The 18,067-nt window shown below is 51.2% G+C and overlaps 1 protein-coding gene across 3 annotated transcripts in view; it reads left to right on the top strand.

Moving 5' to 3' along the window:
* The window catches only part of SLC2A9 (solute carrier family 2 member 9), a 143,714-nt gene that overhangs the window by 68,941 nt on the left and 56,706 nt on the right, over window positions 1-18,067 (top strand). For all 3 annotated transcript variants that reach the window (XM_081303941.1, XM_081303940.1, XM_081303939.1), the window contains one exon: window positions 13,577-13,709. In XM_081303941.1, coding sequence (XP_081160067.1) covers window positions 13,577-13,709 — 133 coding nt within the window. The remainder of the gene's footprint in view (window positions 1-13,576; window positions 13,710-18,067) is intronic.

Genomic DNA, 18,067 nt, shown 5'->3' with positions numbered 1-18,067 from the left:
CCCGCTTGAGCTGCGCCCCACAAAGCCTCCTTCCCCTGTGGAATGCTCACAGTAGACGTGACCGGGCCTTCGCTCAGGGGCTGCCTGGGAGGCGCCATCTTCTTGCCCCCCTCTGACTTCCCCTGAGGGTCCTGGCTGCTCTTGTTCAGATTCTCCTTTCTGTACTTGTGGCGTGGTGAGGGTGTCACTGAGACTGTCCCCGACTTGAGCACTAGGTGAGGATGGCCAAGCAGTGCTCTCACTGAGTAGGCTGGAGGGCACCTGGGGCCAGGACAGGGAGGTGGCTCCCAGGAGGGGCCTGTTTGTTCCTCCCATGCTGGGGCCAATCTGCCAGTTTGAGTGGCATCTGAGTGACCTGGGGAGGCGCAGGCCCTGGGGAGATGCAGATCCAAAACCTCTACTTTCCTAACCAGGAGAGGCAGATGCTGCTTTTGGCAGATTTCAAGTCCTACTGTGTGGGATGATTAGACTCCTCTCACAGGAACCTCCTTGCCTCTGGGCTTCCTAAACAGCACCCACTGACTCAACGCCTTCCCAGGCTTTGAAAGCTGAGGCAGAACAGCACCCAGTTAGCCTGGGTCCCTGCCCAGCAGGGCTTGGGGTTGAAACTGGACAGTGATTGGAAAGAAGTCCACTTCTCAACCCCAAGCACCCATTTAGCTGCCTATCAGACCCAGGGTGTGACTCAGCCCTTCTGAGAACTGTTCCTCTACCTGGCTGTGTGGCTCACCTGCAGCCGGTGGAGCCTGAACATGGAGATGGGTTTCACCACCTACAACAAACCCCCAGGGCGTGCATGGCCTCCAGAAAAGTATCCCCTAGAAATTATTCATATTTCAATTTCATATTTGTCTTAAAACTTCAATTGGTTTAGTCATAACAATAGATAGAAATGGTTCAAAACATCCAACACACTAAAAGTCTTGTGGTGGAGAGTGGAGGGTCGTTATCCCACCTCCTCAAGCCCCCCCACTGCCTTCCAGTGGTACCCCGAGAACACTGTTACCTGTTTTCTTAATAATTCCCCCATATTTGAAAATAATCAGGTATGACACTACTTCTAGATTCATTTGCTTTTGATATTGTCCACTAGTGGCCTCCTATGATGGTTGAGATCTTAGCATTCTTATACCAATATCCCTCCCCTTTCTCTATTCTACCAATATAAGTATAACCCAATTTTTTACTAACTCACTGGTTAACATTTGTATTATTAAAAGTATATATTGAGTATTTTTCCTTCTTATACAACTTTAATCTTTTCTTGTTATTTCTTCATTTGCTTAGAGTTTTTTTCCTGTGCCTATGATTAATCTTTTCCAAATGTTCTGATATTAAAGAGCTGATAATAAATTTGCAAAACACTCATATATATCACAGACATTCTAGAAACTCTATTTTCCTGCCTCGGCCCTCTAACCTATTCCTTCCAACTAAGTGGGTGGTTTCTGATCCTGGTCTAGAACGATCCTCCTGGGCTCTTTGCCTTTGATTCCCGAGTAGGATCCTTTGTTTCCTGGACTTTGCATCTTGCTCTTCTTGATTTATTTCTTCGTCTTGTTGAATAATTTCTTCTAGTACTTTCCTAAGAAAGAAACGGGGAGGTTAAAAGCTTTTGAGACATTTCACATCTAAAAATGTCTTTATTCTACCTGCACACCCCTATAGATAGTTTAGCTGGATACAGAACGTGAATGAATATTTTTTTCCTAAGGATTTTGAAGGCACTGTCCTCTGGCATCTGGCATTGCTGATAAGAATCCTGATGTCTTTCTTATTTCTGATCACTTTTATTTAAGTTATTTATCTCTAAGAATTTTTACAATATTTTTGTTTCATTTTGAAATCTTTCCATTCTTTGGTTTGGGTCATTATCCCACCCTCTCAAGCCCCCCGACTGCCTTCCAGTGGTACCCTGAGAACACTATTCCCAGGTTCTCCTGGAAGCCCAGGGCAGTGGGAGCCTCAGGATGCCCCCTGTAGTTTTTAAAAATCCAGAAATGCAGAGGCCTCAGTCCTGTATCCCCCTGTCAACCTACACACTAATTTCCTCTCATTCTGAGAATTCATTATGTCACTTCTTTGGTAATTTTCTCCCTCTCATTTTTCTATTCTCACACAATTTCTCTGAAACTCCTTGCAGTCAGTAAGACCACTCTTCTAATTCTGATTTTAATCTTTCTCTCCTTTCCTCTATCTTTATTATTCTGTAGTTTCTCAAATTCAGCTTACATATTGTCTAAGACATTTTCTTAGTTTCATATTTTTAATTTCTAAAGGTTTTTTCTCTGTTCCTTTCTCATAGCATCTGTTCTTGTTTGCTAGTTACAATATTTATACCTCTATTAATGATAAGGTTTTTTCCCCCTTACATTTTGTTCTGCTATATGTTTTCTTTCTTGGCTCCAGATTTCTTATTTTTCTTTGTTTTTTTTCCACCCCTCTCCTCCATGTTAGGACTTTTTCAAATATCTGCTGCTTTCACTCATGTTTCAAAAGATGAGCAGAAGCCTAGGTGAGGGGCAGGTTCCACACTCAGCTGATGAGTATATGTGCAGCGTTTCTGTGGGGAGAGCCCCCCATCAGTGTGTGGCTGACTTTTCTCTTGGAAGCAGATGCTATTCTGGGTGTAGATCCGCTGCAGGTGGTGGAGGGCTCTGAGGCTGGTTTTCCTGTGTTGCCCTCTTGGCTTGCTGCCATCCTGGGATTACCACGGGTCCACTGACTACAAATAAGCGTGGACTCCCCCTCCCGTGGGAGGGCTGGCTGGAGCGAAGCCGTGGCGAAGCCGTAGTCTTTCTCCAAATCTCTCCATCTTCCATCTGCAGCCTCACCCTGCCCAGTGGTCCCTTTGTGCTGACCCACTGGGGTCTGGGGGTGAATGTCCTCAGTGCCCCATGGAGGCTCAGAGGACTCTTCCTCCTCTTGGTTATTCCATCTCCAAAGCTGGACTGGAAGTCTGGTGCCGCTCTTGCCACTTTCCCCATGTCCTCGTCCTCACAGTTGCTGCCTGGGTAATGCCTGTGCCCCCAGGTCTAGGAACTGGAGAAGACAGACAAGTGCGGACTGTCTGCCATGTTGGGAAGTTTCCTTTAAAAAAATTCTCTACTGCTCAATAGAGAAGATGTAATTTAGAATGATCCAATTGTAAGGTCTGAAAACACTCTAAGCAAAGCTTGAGCATTCATCTCAGAGCAGGGAGCTGAGTCTCACCTAGCCGCTGGAAGGAAGCTCTAGAGCCGTGGTAGAGGAGAGGTGGCTGTCCATCAGGATGCCTCCTGTAGTTTTTAAAAATCCAGAACCTTGAGCCCCACCTCGGGCCTTGGAATCCTTAGAGAATGTTCCATGGGGTGCAAAAGGAAAACACTGAGCCAAATTTGGAATCTTTGAGAGACTGAGGCAGGGGTCAGACAACACCTCGTCTAAGTATCAGGGTTGGTGGGAGGGCCCAGCCCTGTGAGCAGGAAGCAGGCTGCTCGGTCCCTGCCACCTCCACCCACAGGAACATTTGGGTCTGTAGAGTGGGCACTCACCTAGGGTCGCTGCTACTGCCCGATGCAGGGGAAGGAGCAGAGAGAGGCCTCACCTCTGCGTTTAGGGCCCTTACTAGATCAGCAACTCCACCAGCCAGCATGGACCAGTGGCTGTCGCCCAATAACCCAGTTGCCAGCTGTGCCTTGGGAGGAGCCTGGGCAGGGCGGGAGGCCAGGAGCATGTAGCCAGGTCCTCCTGGGAGCCCAGGGCAGTGGGAGCTAGGGCTGCCCCTCCTGCTTACTGCAGCAAGCAAATGGCCAAGTCTTCAAGGAGCTTCCACGCTTGAGTCCCCTGGGCGTGGCGGCTCCTTGGGTTGCTTGAGTCAGTAACAATGACAGCTGTGACGAGGAGCCAGGCCCAGGACAAGCACTTGATCCCGTGCAGGCTGTCACAGGGTCCTGTTATCCTGCTTCACTGATGGGGAAGGGGCTCATGGGAGTTCAATGCCGGGTCCAAAATCACGAAGGGAGCAGGCAGTTCTGCAGAGTCAAACCCGGTGGGTGGGCACCAAGTGCCCACACCTGCCCCTGCCCCGGCCCTCCATGGCTGGGCCAGCTCCTTCAGGGGCAGGTGTGGCTGGGCTTTGGGATGGAGGAGTGGCACAGTGAAGGGCCTCTCGTTGCTGCCCCACCGTGCTGCCTCAGCAGGCGAGGCACTTCTCACTCTGGACTTTGACCTCCACCTTCCCTGTGGCCACCTGGGTCTTCAGTGCCAGTAGGAAAACGGTAGGAAAACCTTTGTCAGGCTCCCAGAGTGATCCGCATTGACCCACACCCCCTAAAAACTTGGATTTTTAGAGTCTGAAGAAAGTAAGACTCAGAATTTGTTCATCACAACAGCTTGCTCATAGAACGTGTTTGCCCCAAGTGCGTGTTTCTAGGGTTGTTTCAAAGGATCTGGCGGAAAAGAAATGATGGCTCGCTAGAATTACAGGGCGTTCATCAGAGAACCCGCAAGTAGAAAATGAGCTTTGCAGAGATGACCCCACCCCTTCCAGAGTGCAGACACTGCCCCCTAAACTACTCTCGTATGGTTGTATTTGCTATTTGTCAAACACATGGGAAGCGCTCCCCATACGGGGACAGATGAGCACCGAGCAGCAGAGACCCGGGGTGGAGCATCTGGTGTCCGTGAGTGGCAGAGCCGGGATTCAGGACCCCAGCCCTCAACTCCTCCAGCACAGGGACTTGTGGGCTACATGCACCGTGGGGCTCAGAACCGCAGGGCTCTATCTCCTGCCTCCCAACCAGGCTTCTGCTCCAGCTATTTTGGTCCCTACTCTATTCTGAAATGATTCATTCACACGTTAAATGAATCCATTGTAAATTTCCTGTCTCCTTCTGATAATTTCACTTGTCGAGTTATTTTTCTCAACTCCATGTCAAAAACTTTCATATCTCCCTCTTCCTTTCTTGGGGGATAATAAGAAGCATTTAAAATTTGATTTCTCACATCCCAAGCTTATTCTTTTAGAAAGAAGTGTGTGTGTATTTTTTTTTAACACAGAAATGACAGTTCTCAAAAAAATCCAAAACCCTAAAGTTCATCATTTAAAAAAATTTCTTTCTAAGCCCTTGGTTACATCTTCACACTCACCCTCAAGTTTCTGTGCATGGAACTTGGCAAATTGGATGAAGGTGGAGTTTTGCTCTGGCTGTTTTGTATTTTCCTCTTGATGTGTGTTTTGAGATGATAAAGGATGTTTCTTTGAAAAAGAAGAGAGAAAGAGAAGAAAGGGGACTTAATTTTCTAATCCAAAGTGATTCCGACGTGTGTTATTATTAAGTTTTTTTGTCACTGTGACTAAAATACCTGACAAGGACAACTTAGAGGAGTAAAAGTTTGTTTTGGCTCCTGGCTTCGGAGGTGTGAGTCCTTGGTGGGCAGGCTCCGTTGCTCTGGGCCCAAGGTGGGTCAGAACATCATGGCAGGAGGGCCTGGTGGAGGACCTCGCTCTGTTCTTAGCAGCTGGGAAACAGAGAGAGGGCGTGGGGGAAGAGACAAAGGGAAGCCGCACCCTTCCAGGCCTGCGCCCCGTGACCCGATTCCTCCAGCCAGGCCCCTGCCCACAGTTACCACATCATCCGTCCATTCCAACTAGGATAGACAGACTAGGTGACAGTCCATCATTACACCTCTAAATATTCCTGCGTTAACCCAGGAGATTCGGGGGCCAGGGGAACGAGCATGAAAATGACATGGGGACAGTTTCAGAAAATGACATTTGGGACAACAGGGATGAGGAAATCTGTGTGGACACCTGAGACAGAAGTGGCTGTGACTTTTCCAAATCCGTGTTGGAGTCTTTCCAAGTTAATTAGCATCTCAAAGGTGAGGAAGGAGTGAGGAGGAGGCAGTGGCCGTCCATTTTCCATTCATTAGCTGCTCTGGTGAGAGCCGTGGCAGGAGAGCTGTGGCAGGAGAGCTGTGGGGACGGGCCGAGGCGAGGGTCACTGGCTGGAGGGCTGGGTGGAGGTGCCGACTTCTGGGGTAGGCGTGGGTCTTCTTCCCCTGCCCCCACCAGTAAGTTCTGCAAGATCAGAACCCAACCCTGGCGCCAGGGCAGTCCCTGCTGCTCCCCTCTTCCTACCCAAGGCTGTATAGAGCCCAAGGCTGGCATGTGCTCTGCCGTTCTCCCTTGGGCCCCTCTTCAGCTGCTTCTGTCTGGGGAGGCCCTGGGATGACCGTTCAGCCCTGGGAATCAGGACTGTCACCTGCCTAACTTTCTGCTTAGTCCAGCAATCTGCGTGGAAGCAGTGTCTCTGTTGGTGATGGCTGTCCTCTGCTCGACCACGGTGAGGGGCCCTGACTGTCCTCTGAGTCCAGGGTGCCTCATGTCCAGTCCTCACGGAGGTCTGTCCTGCCCTCTCCCATTGGAGGTTCTGCGCCTCGGGAGCTTTAAGCAAGCTGCGCTGGAGCTAGGCCAGGACAGCAGCCAGAGTCTTCATGCCTGCTCCAGGGGCGAGGCTCCTTCCTGTGCACTCTCTTCTCTCCCTGCAAAAAAAACACCTGGATTTTTGGCTCCTCTCTAGTCTTTCCTTGGGAAACCTTGGATGACCTTAGATCCTAGACTACAAAAGAACACATTTAGCACTCAAAAAAATGCTGTTCATCTTTCCTGAACAGCAATCAGCAGGTTTCTCAGAAGCAGCAATGTGCATCCCCCCATGCTTTCAAATCCTGCTAGTTTCTCTGCTTGCTATTTCCTGCTTGATTCCTATTTTACTCCTGTTAAACACAAGAATTGGAAAATAAGTTATGATCAAGAGTTGCTCCCATAGACTGAGAGGTTGTCAAATAAACAAAACAAGTGCAGATGCTGGCCATGGGAGGTGTGATCACACAAACCACCCCCCCCCACCACCGCCAAATCAAACCCAGAAACCATCCCCACCACCACAACCAAATGTTGAAAAGGGAATAGAGGGACAAGAACATGCAGCCCAGGAGCATCCACTCCAGTGGCAGTTCAGTTCCCACTCAGAGACTCAAGGCAAGGTGCAGAGCTAGGGGATCATCTAGCCTGGAGGTCATCACCCAAAATTATCTAGACTGCTTGCTTCTCGAGGGGCAGCACTGAAGGTGTGATCTCAGTGACCAGAAGAAGGGGGGGGGGGGTTCTGGGCCGAGGGCAGCAATGGCAGGCCTTCCCAGGGCATGTCCCAGGACATGAAGACAGGGCCGGGTTCTGGAGTGAACTGGGAAAGAAGTACGAGGTGGGGCCAGAGACGCGACGGGGACTAGATACATATGTAAACATGACGTGGAGACCGCTGCTCCCAAACATGATTAACCCTCCCACCCCAGACCCCTTGGAGATTAGCAAAATCTGTGAAGCAGTTTTACCCACTGGACTGCAGTCAGGAAGGACAAGAATCAAACCAGAGGGGAAACAGGAGAATGGCCTTGCATCTTTACCAGAGAGGTGTGTGTGTGGGTGGGTGGGGGGAGAGAGAGGGAGGGCCATGTGCAGCACTCTAGGGGCCAGCAGAGGTGTGCTCAAGTCTTGCTGGACAATGATCTTCACACGCATCTGATAAAATGACCCGAAACAGGGATGGAAACTTCAGAATAAAAAGTCAGCCCAAGAATATCAGGAGTTCACACACATCTGGAAATAGTTTGGGTTTCAACTGGGCACAGTGGAAAGACCTCCTCCTATGTGGGCATTAGGCAGAATCCTCAGTAGTGGGGCTGAATCAGTCTGATATGGTGGGTGCTCAGAATTCCCTGGAACAGACGGTAGAGCTTCTAAAGAGAAACTGATTTCAAGGACCTCGCTGTGTTCAAGAACACAATTCAACACTATCTAAAGACATAGAGGAAAATTCACAATAACTAACACCCAATGAAAAAAAATTACCAGGCATGTAAGTAAGCAAGGAAATGTAACCCATAGCTGGAAGGAGAATCTACGAAAGGAAACATAACCAGAAATGTCGGAGATGATGGAATTTTCTGGCTATGGTGTTAAAGCCCCTGGTACAGATGCACTCCATCTGTAGCAGAAGGAAGAGGAAAATATGGGCATGATGAGAGGAACAGAAGATGGAAACAGAGACCCAAGCCAAGCCTCCAGAGATGGAAACTGCAGGGTCTTATGCGCAAAGCCTGCAGAATGGGATTAAGAGTGGATCGGACACCGTGGGAGGAAAGGTCAGCAACCTGAAGGTGGAGCAGCGGCTATCTAAATCGAAACAGACGGAAAAAGACCAAGAAAACGTTCAACCTGAAATGGGCATTTACGAAAAAACTGAAACGCTACACTTCCCTGGGGAAGATTGGATCTGGTTTAGTCAGCTTTGTCGCTGCTGTGACGAAAGGACCCAACAGAACAACTGTAGAGGGGGACGTTTTACTTGAGGGCCCACAGTTTCCGAGGTCTTAGTCCCTAGAAGGCCACTCCATCCTCCGCAGGGCTTGAGGTGAGGATGAGCATCATGGTGGAGAGTGCGGTGGAGGGAACCAGCTCACATCATGATCAGGGAGCAGAGAGAGACTTTCCTGGCCACGTACAAATACATACCCAAAGCCACGCCCCAAGTCCCACCTCCTCCAGCCACACCCTGCCATTTCAATAACCACTCACTCAATCCCTATCAGGGGATTAATTCACTGATTGGGTTAAGACTCTTAAAACTCAAACATTTCTCCTCTGAACCGTCTTGCATTGTCTCACCCGTGAGGTTTTGGGGGACACCTCACATCTAACAGATGGCTTTCCCTGAGACCTGGAATGAAGCAAGAATGTTATCTCTCATCATTCCCATTTAGCATTACAATCCAGGGCAATAAAGCATGAAATACAAATAAGAAACATACTGTTTCTTTTTTTTTAAAAGGAATCAACACTGTGCATATTTGAAGATGACATGGCCATCTGTATAGTAAATCCTAAAGATTCAACAAAAAAGTTGAAACTAATAATTAGCTTATTCAGGTTACAAGACACTAGATCAGTAGACAAATATTGATTGTATTTCTGCAAGCTATCCACAAACAATTAGAAGTTGAAAAAAATCACATGCAATAGCATTAAAATGTGAAATACATATAAATTTATCAAAATATATGTAAGATTCTACACCAAGACATGAAAATACTGTTGAGAGACATTTAAAAAGATAAAGAAATAGAAAGATAAACCATGCTCATGGAGTGGAAGACTTACTATTGTTAAAAGATCAATTTTCCTCAAATTTATCAATGATTCCAATGGCATCCCAATCAAAATCCAGCAAGCTTTTAAAAAAAATTTAAATTGATAAGCTGATTCTAAAATTCACATGGAAATTAAAGGTCCTGGAATAGCCAAGGCCATTTTGAAAAGAAAGAACACAATCAAAGGTCTCGTATCACCTGTTTTAAGACTTACTGTTAAACTCTAGTAATCAGTACAATGTCCAGAAAATAGATCAACAAAAAGAGCAGAAAAATTCAACCAAACATGTCCATCAGTGGATTCTCAACCAAGGTGCTGAGGAATTCTCAGGAAGTGGTTCCTGGGGGCTGCACATTTGTATGGATCTGAGTGAAGCTGGGAGGTGGGTGATGGGCTTGTTCAGCAAAGGCAGGAGGAAGAGCTGGTCTGGGCTCTCTGGCTCCCTGCTCCTTACTTGCAGAGATACTCTTCTTGACCTACAGGAGCAACACAAATGTGTCTTTCTGGGAATGTGCACAATCTTAAACCTTCCACTTTGCAATGCTTTGCTTCAGATAAACATTGTTTTCCACTTGAATAGCTGTGGCCATTACCCAACTCCAGCTCTCACACCCACTCATCAAAAAAACAAAACCAGGGAATCTTGGGCTTCACAGATCCTACAATGTGTCACCAAAACCCTCACAGTTTGGTCTACCTAGAAGGAACAAATCTTGAGCTCCTCAGCAGGCGTAGACCTCTCTCTGCAAAAGCTAGGGCGTATAATCAATCCTGCACTCACTGATGGCCGTTGATCTCCCACATGACCAGCTTCTTGATGAGCTGACCCAGTGCATGAAGCAGGCTTGAGGGAAACATTTACCCAGCGCCATATTTAAAGGGCTTCAGAGAGGTATGTGCCCAGGAAGCATGGGGGAGGGACACTCTGTGTCTGTGAATACAGGGTGACCCCTGCACAGCAGGTACTGTTGCAGCTGGTTTAAAAGAGAAAGCAGGAGATGGCCAGGGAGGCGGGAGAAGTCAGAGGTCTCCCTGATGGAGTGAGCAGCACCTCCCAAGGCCCAGTGGTCTCAGGGAACAGGAGCTCTTGGAGCAAGCTGGACACAGGATGTGAAGGAGCCCCAGGCAGGAGCTGAGGCTGCCTGGCCACCACCCGCAGTCCCTGGTATGTCAGGGTAAAGAGCAGGGGCTTTGTTCCAGTAGTTTCTCTTCACGATGTGGTGTATTCTCTCCTTCTCAGAGCCCTGGACACAGGCCACACCATGCTGGCTGGGCCCTGTGCTTACCCCATGTACTGGCTCACTTGGACTATGTGTCCTGGGAGGAGGAAAGCCCAGGAGGGGCCCGCGGCAAGAAGCCAGGCCAGAAAATCACCCTGGGTTTGCAGTCTCCTTACCTTCTTTGTCCTCCCAGCCTTTAAGGTATCACAGTTGAGGGTGACTATACCCAGGGGCCACCCCTGCTTGCCAGGCCCCCACCAGGCTGGGATATGCGGGACCACAGCTCTGTGGAAGGCGGGTGCATTGAGAGCAGGGGAGTCAGTGCCACGGGCCTGTGCCAAGGTGCCCCCTACTACTGTTTTGCTGTCTCAGACCTTCCGGTCCTTTCTGGGAATGTCCACAGATGGAATGAATGATGTCACGTACAAGTGATTGATGTTTTTTTATCACTTTGAAAATCAAGCTGCACACCTAAAGAGCATTCCAATCCGAGGGTGCTCAGAATCCCAGGGCATGTGCGATGGTGCCCGGAAGGGAGGGTGCCAGGCTCGGCATCAGCAGTTCTGCAGGACCTGATGGAGGAAGGGGGGAAGCCGACAGAAGGCAGGGCAGACCCCCAGCAGCCCCAAGGGACCTAGTGATGGTCAGCGCTGGGTGAAGGGCATCCAGGCCTTCTCCCTAGTGGCACTGACACCCACCGGGGGCTGGCTGGTGGGGTCACTCCTGCGATGCTCATTTTGCCCTTCCTTCTAATTCAAGGAGGTGGGAAGACAGTCCTAAAATCAGTCCCATGGTCTTGGGATCCTTGTCACAGCACACACCCAAGACAGTGAGTCTAGAATAGCACATTGACTGCAGTGAATGGGGGCATCTTGGGAACTGGATGGCACTCTCTAGGCTCAGGTGTGTCCATGGCGGCAGACTGACCCTTCAGGGCCAGTGGCAGGTTGATGCAAACAAGGCTACCCACACGCAGCCTCCAGGGCTCTGTGAAGCTGTGGCCACAGGGTCCTTCCCTGGAGGCTAGTTGGGGGATGGTGAGGGCTCCATGGGCATTCATGGACAGGTGCTGCCTCCTTGTGGGACCAGCTCCTGTGGAAGGGAAGAGTGTTCAGAGGAGTAGAAAGCCACCCTCTCCAGGGAGCGCAGGTTGCCCACATCCTCTCCTTCACAGATGGTTGACACAGGCTGTGCCTTGCCTCGCTGTGGTGGGCCCTGTTTGGTAAGGGCTTGAGCTATGGGAGCTGAGCTTGAACAGTGCCGGTGAGTTCCCATGGAATGTCCTGTAGAGGGGCGGGACTGGCTCTGTCCACTACCATCTGCATGAGATTCTCTTTCAGCTGGAAGCCAAGGTGAACCCTTTGGTGCTGCTTTGTTCTGAGAACCACAGGAGCTTAGGAACAAGGTCAAGAAAGTAGCCCCAGACTCTCATCCAGCTGGTCCCCTCTTAGTGACAGCAAAGGCCCATGACTTGGCTTGCACCAGAGGCTCTGGCCTCAGCCCCCATGTCTCCAGCATCCCCTGACCCTTCCCACCTGGTGGTCCTGCCGCTGTGTGTGCACACGCTGATGCTGCCCAGGCTGTTCCATCTCCTCTCTGCCCCTCACCCAGGGACACTCCAAAAGAAACTGTCCCTGGGACGTGGCCCTCTGTTCTGATGATATGGGGGCTTGACTCCCACCTGTGTGGCACTGGCCGGAGGCCCCAGCATGGGTGTTTCCCTTGTGCAACCCCAGAGTGCAGCTGCAGAGCCGTCCCCTCCAGACTGCTGCGAGGTTGACTGTCAGAGACAATGACAGCAGCCCTTGCACCCGGCCTGGCACCAGCCAGAGCTTCCTCAGGTGGCCTTCCTTGCCTTTTCTGCCCTGCTTCTGCCTTTGCCCTTCCTGAGAAAGCAGCCAAACTCGGAGAGAAACAAAGTCACTGCCAACAACACAGCAAACGGTCATCCCTCCTGTGCACGTGGGGTGGCTCCTGGGTTCCCACGGGAACCAAGATCTGCCAGAGCTGCAGCCCCTGCGTAAATGTGTCCCACTTGCATGTGACCTCTGCTCACCCTCCCTTATGCTTCAAGTGCCCTCTCAGTTACTTACAGTCGCCAATAGCACACAGAAGCTGTGTAAACGGTGTGACTCCGTCTCCTGTAGGGAATAATGACCACAGTGTTTTCAGTGTTTCCAATCCACTAACAGAGGGTGACTCTATGTCCTGCTTCTTTCTCCCATGGTTTCAAACTTTTAAATTGAGATAATTTGCATATCATAAAATTCACCCTTTTACAATCGATGATTCAGCGGATTTTAGAATACTCACAGAGTTGCGCGGCCATCAGCTTGACCTAATTCTAACACATTTCCATCACCCCCAGATGAAGTCCCTGCTGGTTAGCACTCCGCCCCACTGCCCGCTCTCTCTTCCTCCTGCCGTCGCTGTCCTCTTTCAGTGGCACAGAGAGGGCTTACTGTGACGCTGGGCGAGGAGAACTGTGGATCGGGAAGGGAGCAGCCTCGATGGGCACAGTGGCCTGGGCAAGCACTGCCAAAGCCACCAGGTTCCCATGAGCAGTGCCTGTGGCAGGGGCCTGTTGCTCTCAGAGCCGGAAGAGGGGGAAGTCCCCTGCCTGAGGGCAGCCTGAGCCCCCAGGGCCTCCATCCTGGCTTCCAGGCCGGGGTGTGCCCAGCTGCCCTTCTTGCGTCCCCACCTGTGATGGTCGATACAGCGGCTGCAGAGGGGTCGTAGGGGAGGTGCCAGCGCTGCCTCGGTTCACCTGCTGGGCGCAGGACTCTCAGGAGGCATCCACTGATCCACACCCAGGCACCTGCGAGGTGGCCCTGCTGGAGAGAGGCGGGCCCCCGGGCGCTCAGGCCCACCTGGGTACCTGTGGTGAGGGAGTCGGCCAGCGCTGCTCCAGTGCCTGGCCACCTGAGGCTCTCAAGGCTGCCGTCAGGTTGCTGTCCACAGAGGGCTCAGGACTGGCATGTGCTAAAATGCCCTGTGTGCAGGCAGGTGCCTCCCTGGCTCAGTCCCCTGCCCTGGCCTCTATTCATGGGACCATGATGGGTTGGGAGGCCCTTGGCAGAGTCAGAGCTGCTCAGTCCAGTGGCCCAGTGCCCAGCACAATGACCAAAGGGCACCCTTCAGCAGCATCTTCTCCCCGCAGGAGAGCACCTGGCCGTACCTGTTTGGTGTGATCATGGTCCCCGCTTTCATCCAGCTGGTGAGCCTGCCCTTCCTCCCCGAGAGCCCTAGCTACCTGCTCTTGGAGAAGCATGACGAGGCCAGAGCCATGAAAGGTAGGGCCACTTCCCCTCGTCACACAGCTCTGCTTGCACACGGAGCAGGCCCAAGCTGGGCACGGGAGGGCACCACGTGAATCTTCTCTGCAGGCACCGTGCTGGGCAAAGAGGATATCTTCCTGCTGTGGAGGGCAGAGGGGCACAGGGAGTCACCTAGGGAGTCTGGAAAAGCCAGCTCAGACAGGATAAGACCAGGTCCCCTGCTTTACAGCCACCTCCTGATGGCATCCACCCCCAGAGGTGGAGCAAGTGGCCTTTCCCAGTGGCTTGGGTGTGTGGCAGCGCCCCTTGTCTTTGCACTGAAGGGAAGGAGAAGAGCGAGCTCAGAGTAAGTGCACGGGCCTGAGTGCTCCTGTCCAGTGACCCTGGGGTGTCCCCGGTGGTCCTGTGAGGGAGGAAAATTTTTATAGGAGAGGATAATGAGGCTTGAGATGAGGATGGGGAGTGGGCTCAGGTCACTTCCTGAGACCCCTAAGAGGCAGAGTGCTGGACCAGGTTCAGAGCATGACAGAGACATGCTGCAGAGACCTGGGGAAAATCTTTTTGCCCGGAGATGGCCAATGCAGAATGGATGACCAAATTCTTATTCTTTTGGTTTATAAAACAAGACCTGCTGACAGTGCTATAATGAAACATGAGGACTTGGAGCAATCAGGCAGCCTGTGTACCCCAGCTCGGCCTCTGACCTTGAGCAATTCACCCACCTGTCTGAGCCTGCAAACCCTGGTCTCTGACAGGAAATGCCATCAGCCTCCTTCAGGGGCTGTTGTGAGGACTGAGTTACGTGGTACACAGGAGGTTCAGGGTGTTAACTGCTGTCTCACTCCTGAGGACCTTGCCTGGTTTTTACCCGTAGTCTCTCCTCCAATCTAAATCTCACTACTGCCTATGCCCAGGGAAAATTCTGAGTATTATACACATAATTGTGCAACATCTTTTAAAACTTAAATTGCCAGAGAGACCCTAAGCAACTTAGTGAGACTCTGCCTCAAGATAAAAAATAAAAAGGGACAGGGATGAGCTCAGAGGTAAAGCACCCCTGGGTTCGATCCCTGGTACCCACCCCCAAATTTAAACTACCTACATGTTTTTAAATTGACCGGTCATAAAATGAAACATTAACAATTGCTTGTATTTATATAAACAATATTTATATTTATCAAGCAGCTTATGGTCCAGATCTTCAGATCTACTTTCTTATCTACAACATTTCCTTCAAGTCAAGAGGACATTGCCGTTACTTTCATTTTGCTGTTGAGGAAACAAAGGCTTAAACTAGGGTCACCAAGACTCTGGTTTGGGCTTATAGAGGCTCACAGAGGCCTTTGTTGGAAACAAATGCCCAGTGCCCATGTACGCCGGCTCTCGCCTGCAGCTTGGAGATGGACTTGGGCCTTAAGCCCCTGGCTCCAGAAGCCTCAGGGACCCTGGTTAACACTCTGCCCTGATTCACAGTCAGAAGAAGGACAGGCGCCCAGGGGGCTTTCCTCCCTGCCCCGGCAGACACAGAGGCACACTGGGAAAGGGAGCTAGTGGGCGCTCTGAGTGACCCCCTGCAGCCAGTGGGGAGGAAAACCACGCCAAAGTGGGGCTTCCGATGGCTGGAGGCTCTGGAGTGAAAAGGAGGCGGCTGAAACAGAGCCCGGGGGACCCAGTTCCAGGAAGCAGTAGGGAGAAAGCATTCCTCCCATCAGAAATGCAGTCCCCTGCCCTGGGAGGGCCGCCCACCCCTGGCTCCCCAGGGATGGCCCTTGGAAAAGCTTCCTCTAGCACAGAGGGACGGGCAGTGCCTGGAGGTGCCAGAGTGAGGAAGGCTTTAGAGGGTTCTTTCACAACACAGTAGAGGGGGAGTGCAGCTATGAAACAGGATGGACATGATGAGTGTGCTTTATATAAGGAGCAAAAAATATCAGCGTCAGGTTGAAACAGAATCTTGAAATGTACATTTCCACTAATAATAATACCAATTCTGCTTTAGCAAACAGTAGATATTTACCATGCGGGGCATTCTGTCAAGCAAGTACAAAGACAGGGACACGAGATGGCACCCCTGCCGTCCAGGTGGGAGGGTGATGTGCCACGGTGGACAGACACACTCATCCATGGCTCTCAGGTGCTGAGAGCTACTTGACTCTCAGCACTTTCCCTGTATTAGCTCATTAAATCCTCACAACAGAGAAAGTAGGTCCCATTTTTATTCCTGTTCCACCTTCTGTCATGTAGTGAATAACACACTGCACCCCATAAAGATGTACAATTACTGCGCGTCAATTAAAAGTGAAAACAAATTACAGGAAGGAGATGCAGAAAAGGGGCGGCTGTTGATGGGGGTGGGAGTTTCTGGGGTTTCTGAGGACTGAGGAATGGGGAGGTCCCAGGAACAGAGCAGGAGGTGGCACCCTGCGGAGCCCCAGCCCTCCTGCTGCCTCCAACCCTCTCCAGCCTGGTGCTGCTTTGTAGGAAGGGAGACATCATGACTGCAGCCTCCTCACGTGAAGGGCCCAGGGGTGGCTCTGTAGCCTTACAGAACCGCCAAGCACGGGGAGACGGTTGTACGCACTGGCCTTTGGGATTCTGCCTCACCTTGCACTTGAAGAGAGGGATTCTATGGCTAAAAGGAGTGTGGAGCCTTTGCTCTGGGGCTAGAGAATCTTTTTTAAATGTTGGGTGGAGAAATCACCCCCTCCCAGCTCAGCTCTGACAAATCAACTGTTGTCCCTTATACCTGGGTGGTATGTGGATTCATCCCCTAGGATGCTTTTATTCTTCCAGTCCCCTCCCATCTCTGTGTCCTAAGCTTGTTTCCTTGTCTCTATCTTTATATTGTCGCATATGTCCAGTGGGACAATGGCCCCAAATATGTTCATATCCTGATCTCCACAGCTTGTGACCATGTCACCTCAGATGACAGAGGGACTTTGCAGGGGTGATAAGGATTCTGAGATAGGAGGTCACCGGGGATTATCTGGATGAGCCCACTGAAATCACCTTCTTGTACATGGGAGCAGGAGCAGAGAGTTAGGGAAAGTGACGGACGTGATGTTGGTTAGAAGCAGAAACCCAAGAAAGAAAGGAAGGGAAGGAGAGAGAGGAGAGAAGATGCTGAGCTTTTTGCTTTGAAGATGGAGGGGCCATGAGCCAAGGAAAGCGGGCAGCCTCTTGGAGCTGGGAAGTCAAGGTCATGGTCCTCCTTCAAGCCTCCAGAGGAATTCAGCTCTACTGTCCTCCTGATATCAGCCCAGTGAGTCCCACTACAGTGTGTGTCCTGAAAATGACCCCACACACCAAGACAAATACGTCAGTCAAAGACGGTTGATCCACTGGCGACTGGGTTTCAGGCTCAGAAACATTCTGCCAGAATGTTGTGGTTCGTGCATTTGAAAAGGCCCCATGTGCATCTACCGCATCAAAGAGCAGTAAATGTCTTCCTAAATCTAAAAAGTCTCCCCCAATGCCGGCTTCATCCACTTACTTACAAACAGTCATAGGATAATCAAAACATGACAAAGTGGGCTAAGCACACAGCGTCCAGTGGGAGAAAATAAACATAAATAAATCGCCATCACCAAAATGCAGACACAGGTGCGGGGAGGGCGGGAGGCTGGGCGAGGGATAACCTCAGAGGCGAACTCTGCCCTGTCCCCTCCCCAGTCACTTGCCTGCCAAATGTGCCCACTCAGCCAAGACAAGCCTCCAGGACAGAGGCCATGGTGACCCACTTTTCCCAGGCCCCACTGCCAGGCTCTTACCTGGAGCCCCTGGGCGTACCCGCACCCACCTGGAGGTGACCAGAGAAGAGGGATGCTTTTCCCTTTCGCTCAACAGATGGCGCTACTTCCTAAACTTGGGGAGGGAGCTGGGCAGAGGGAGGCGTGGTCAGTTTGCCTCCAAGCCCTCAGGCTCTGTCTGCCAGCAAAGTCACCTTCTCCCCCAAGGAGACCAGGGTCCTCTCTGGGGTCACTCTGCTTTTGTCCTTAAGGTGTGAGCCCAGATGGGTTAGCTGGAGAGGCCTCTCGTTTGCCCTTGGACTGGCCACGTGCGTCCGGGCTGGCTGCCTTTTTCCTGGCTGGAGAGCAGCTGGGTGCAGGGGACTGAGCAAGGTTCTCTGCCCGGAAGAGGTGCTCCTTCCTGCAGCACCTGCAAGGGCCTAATGGGGCTGGCAGCACCCTCCAAACGTCCCATTTCTCCCACAAAGGCAGGCCTGCAAGGGCTCCAGTGTGTCTGCATCCCAAACAGCAGGAGCCCGAGCGTCCACCATGATGCTCTTCAGACCTAGAGAACGGCTGTGGGTGCCGCTGGGGCAGGGATGCAGCCTGTCTCACCTGGGGCTGGGGCACCTGGTGTAGCTGCTGAGC

Source organism: Spermophilus citellus (assembly GCF_964194105.1).
Source record: "Spermophilus citellus genome assembly, chromosome: 8".
NCBI lineage: Eukaryota > Metazoa > Chordata > Mammalia > Rodentia > Sciuridae > Spermophilus > Spermophilus citellus.
The sequence above is the reverse complement of the archived record's forward strand: the minus strand, read 5'-3'. Positions and strand labels throughout refer to the sequence as shown.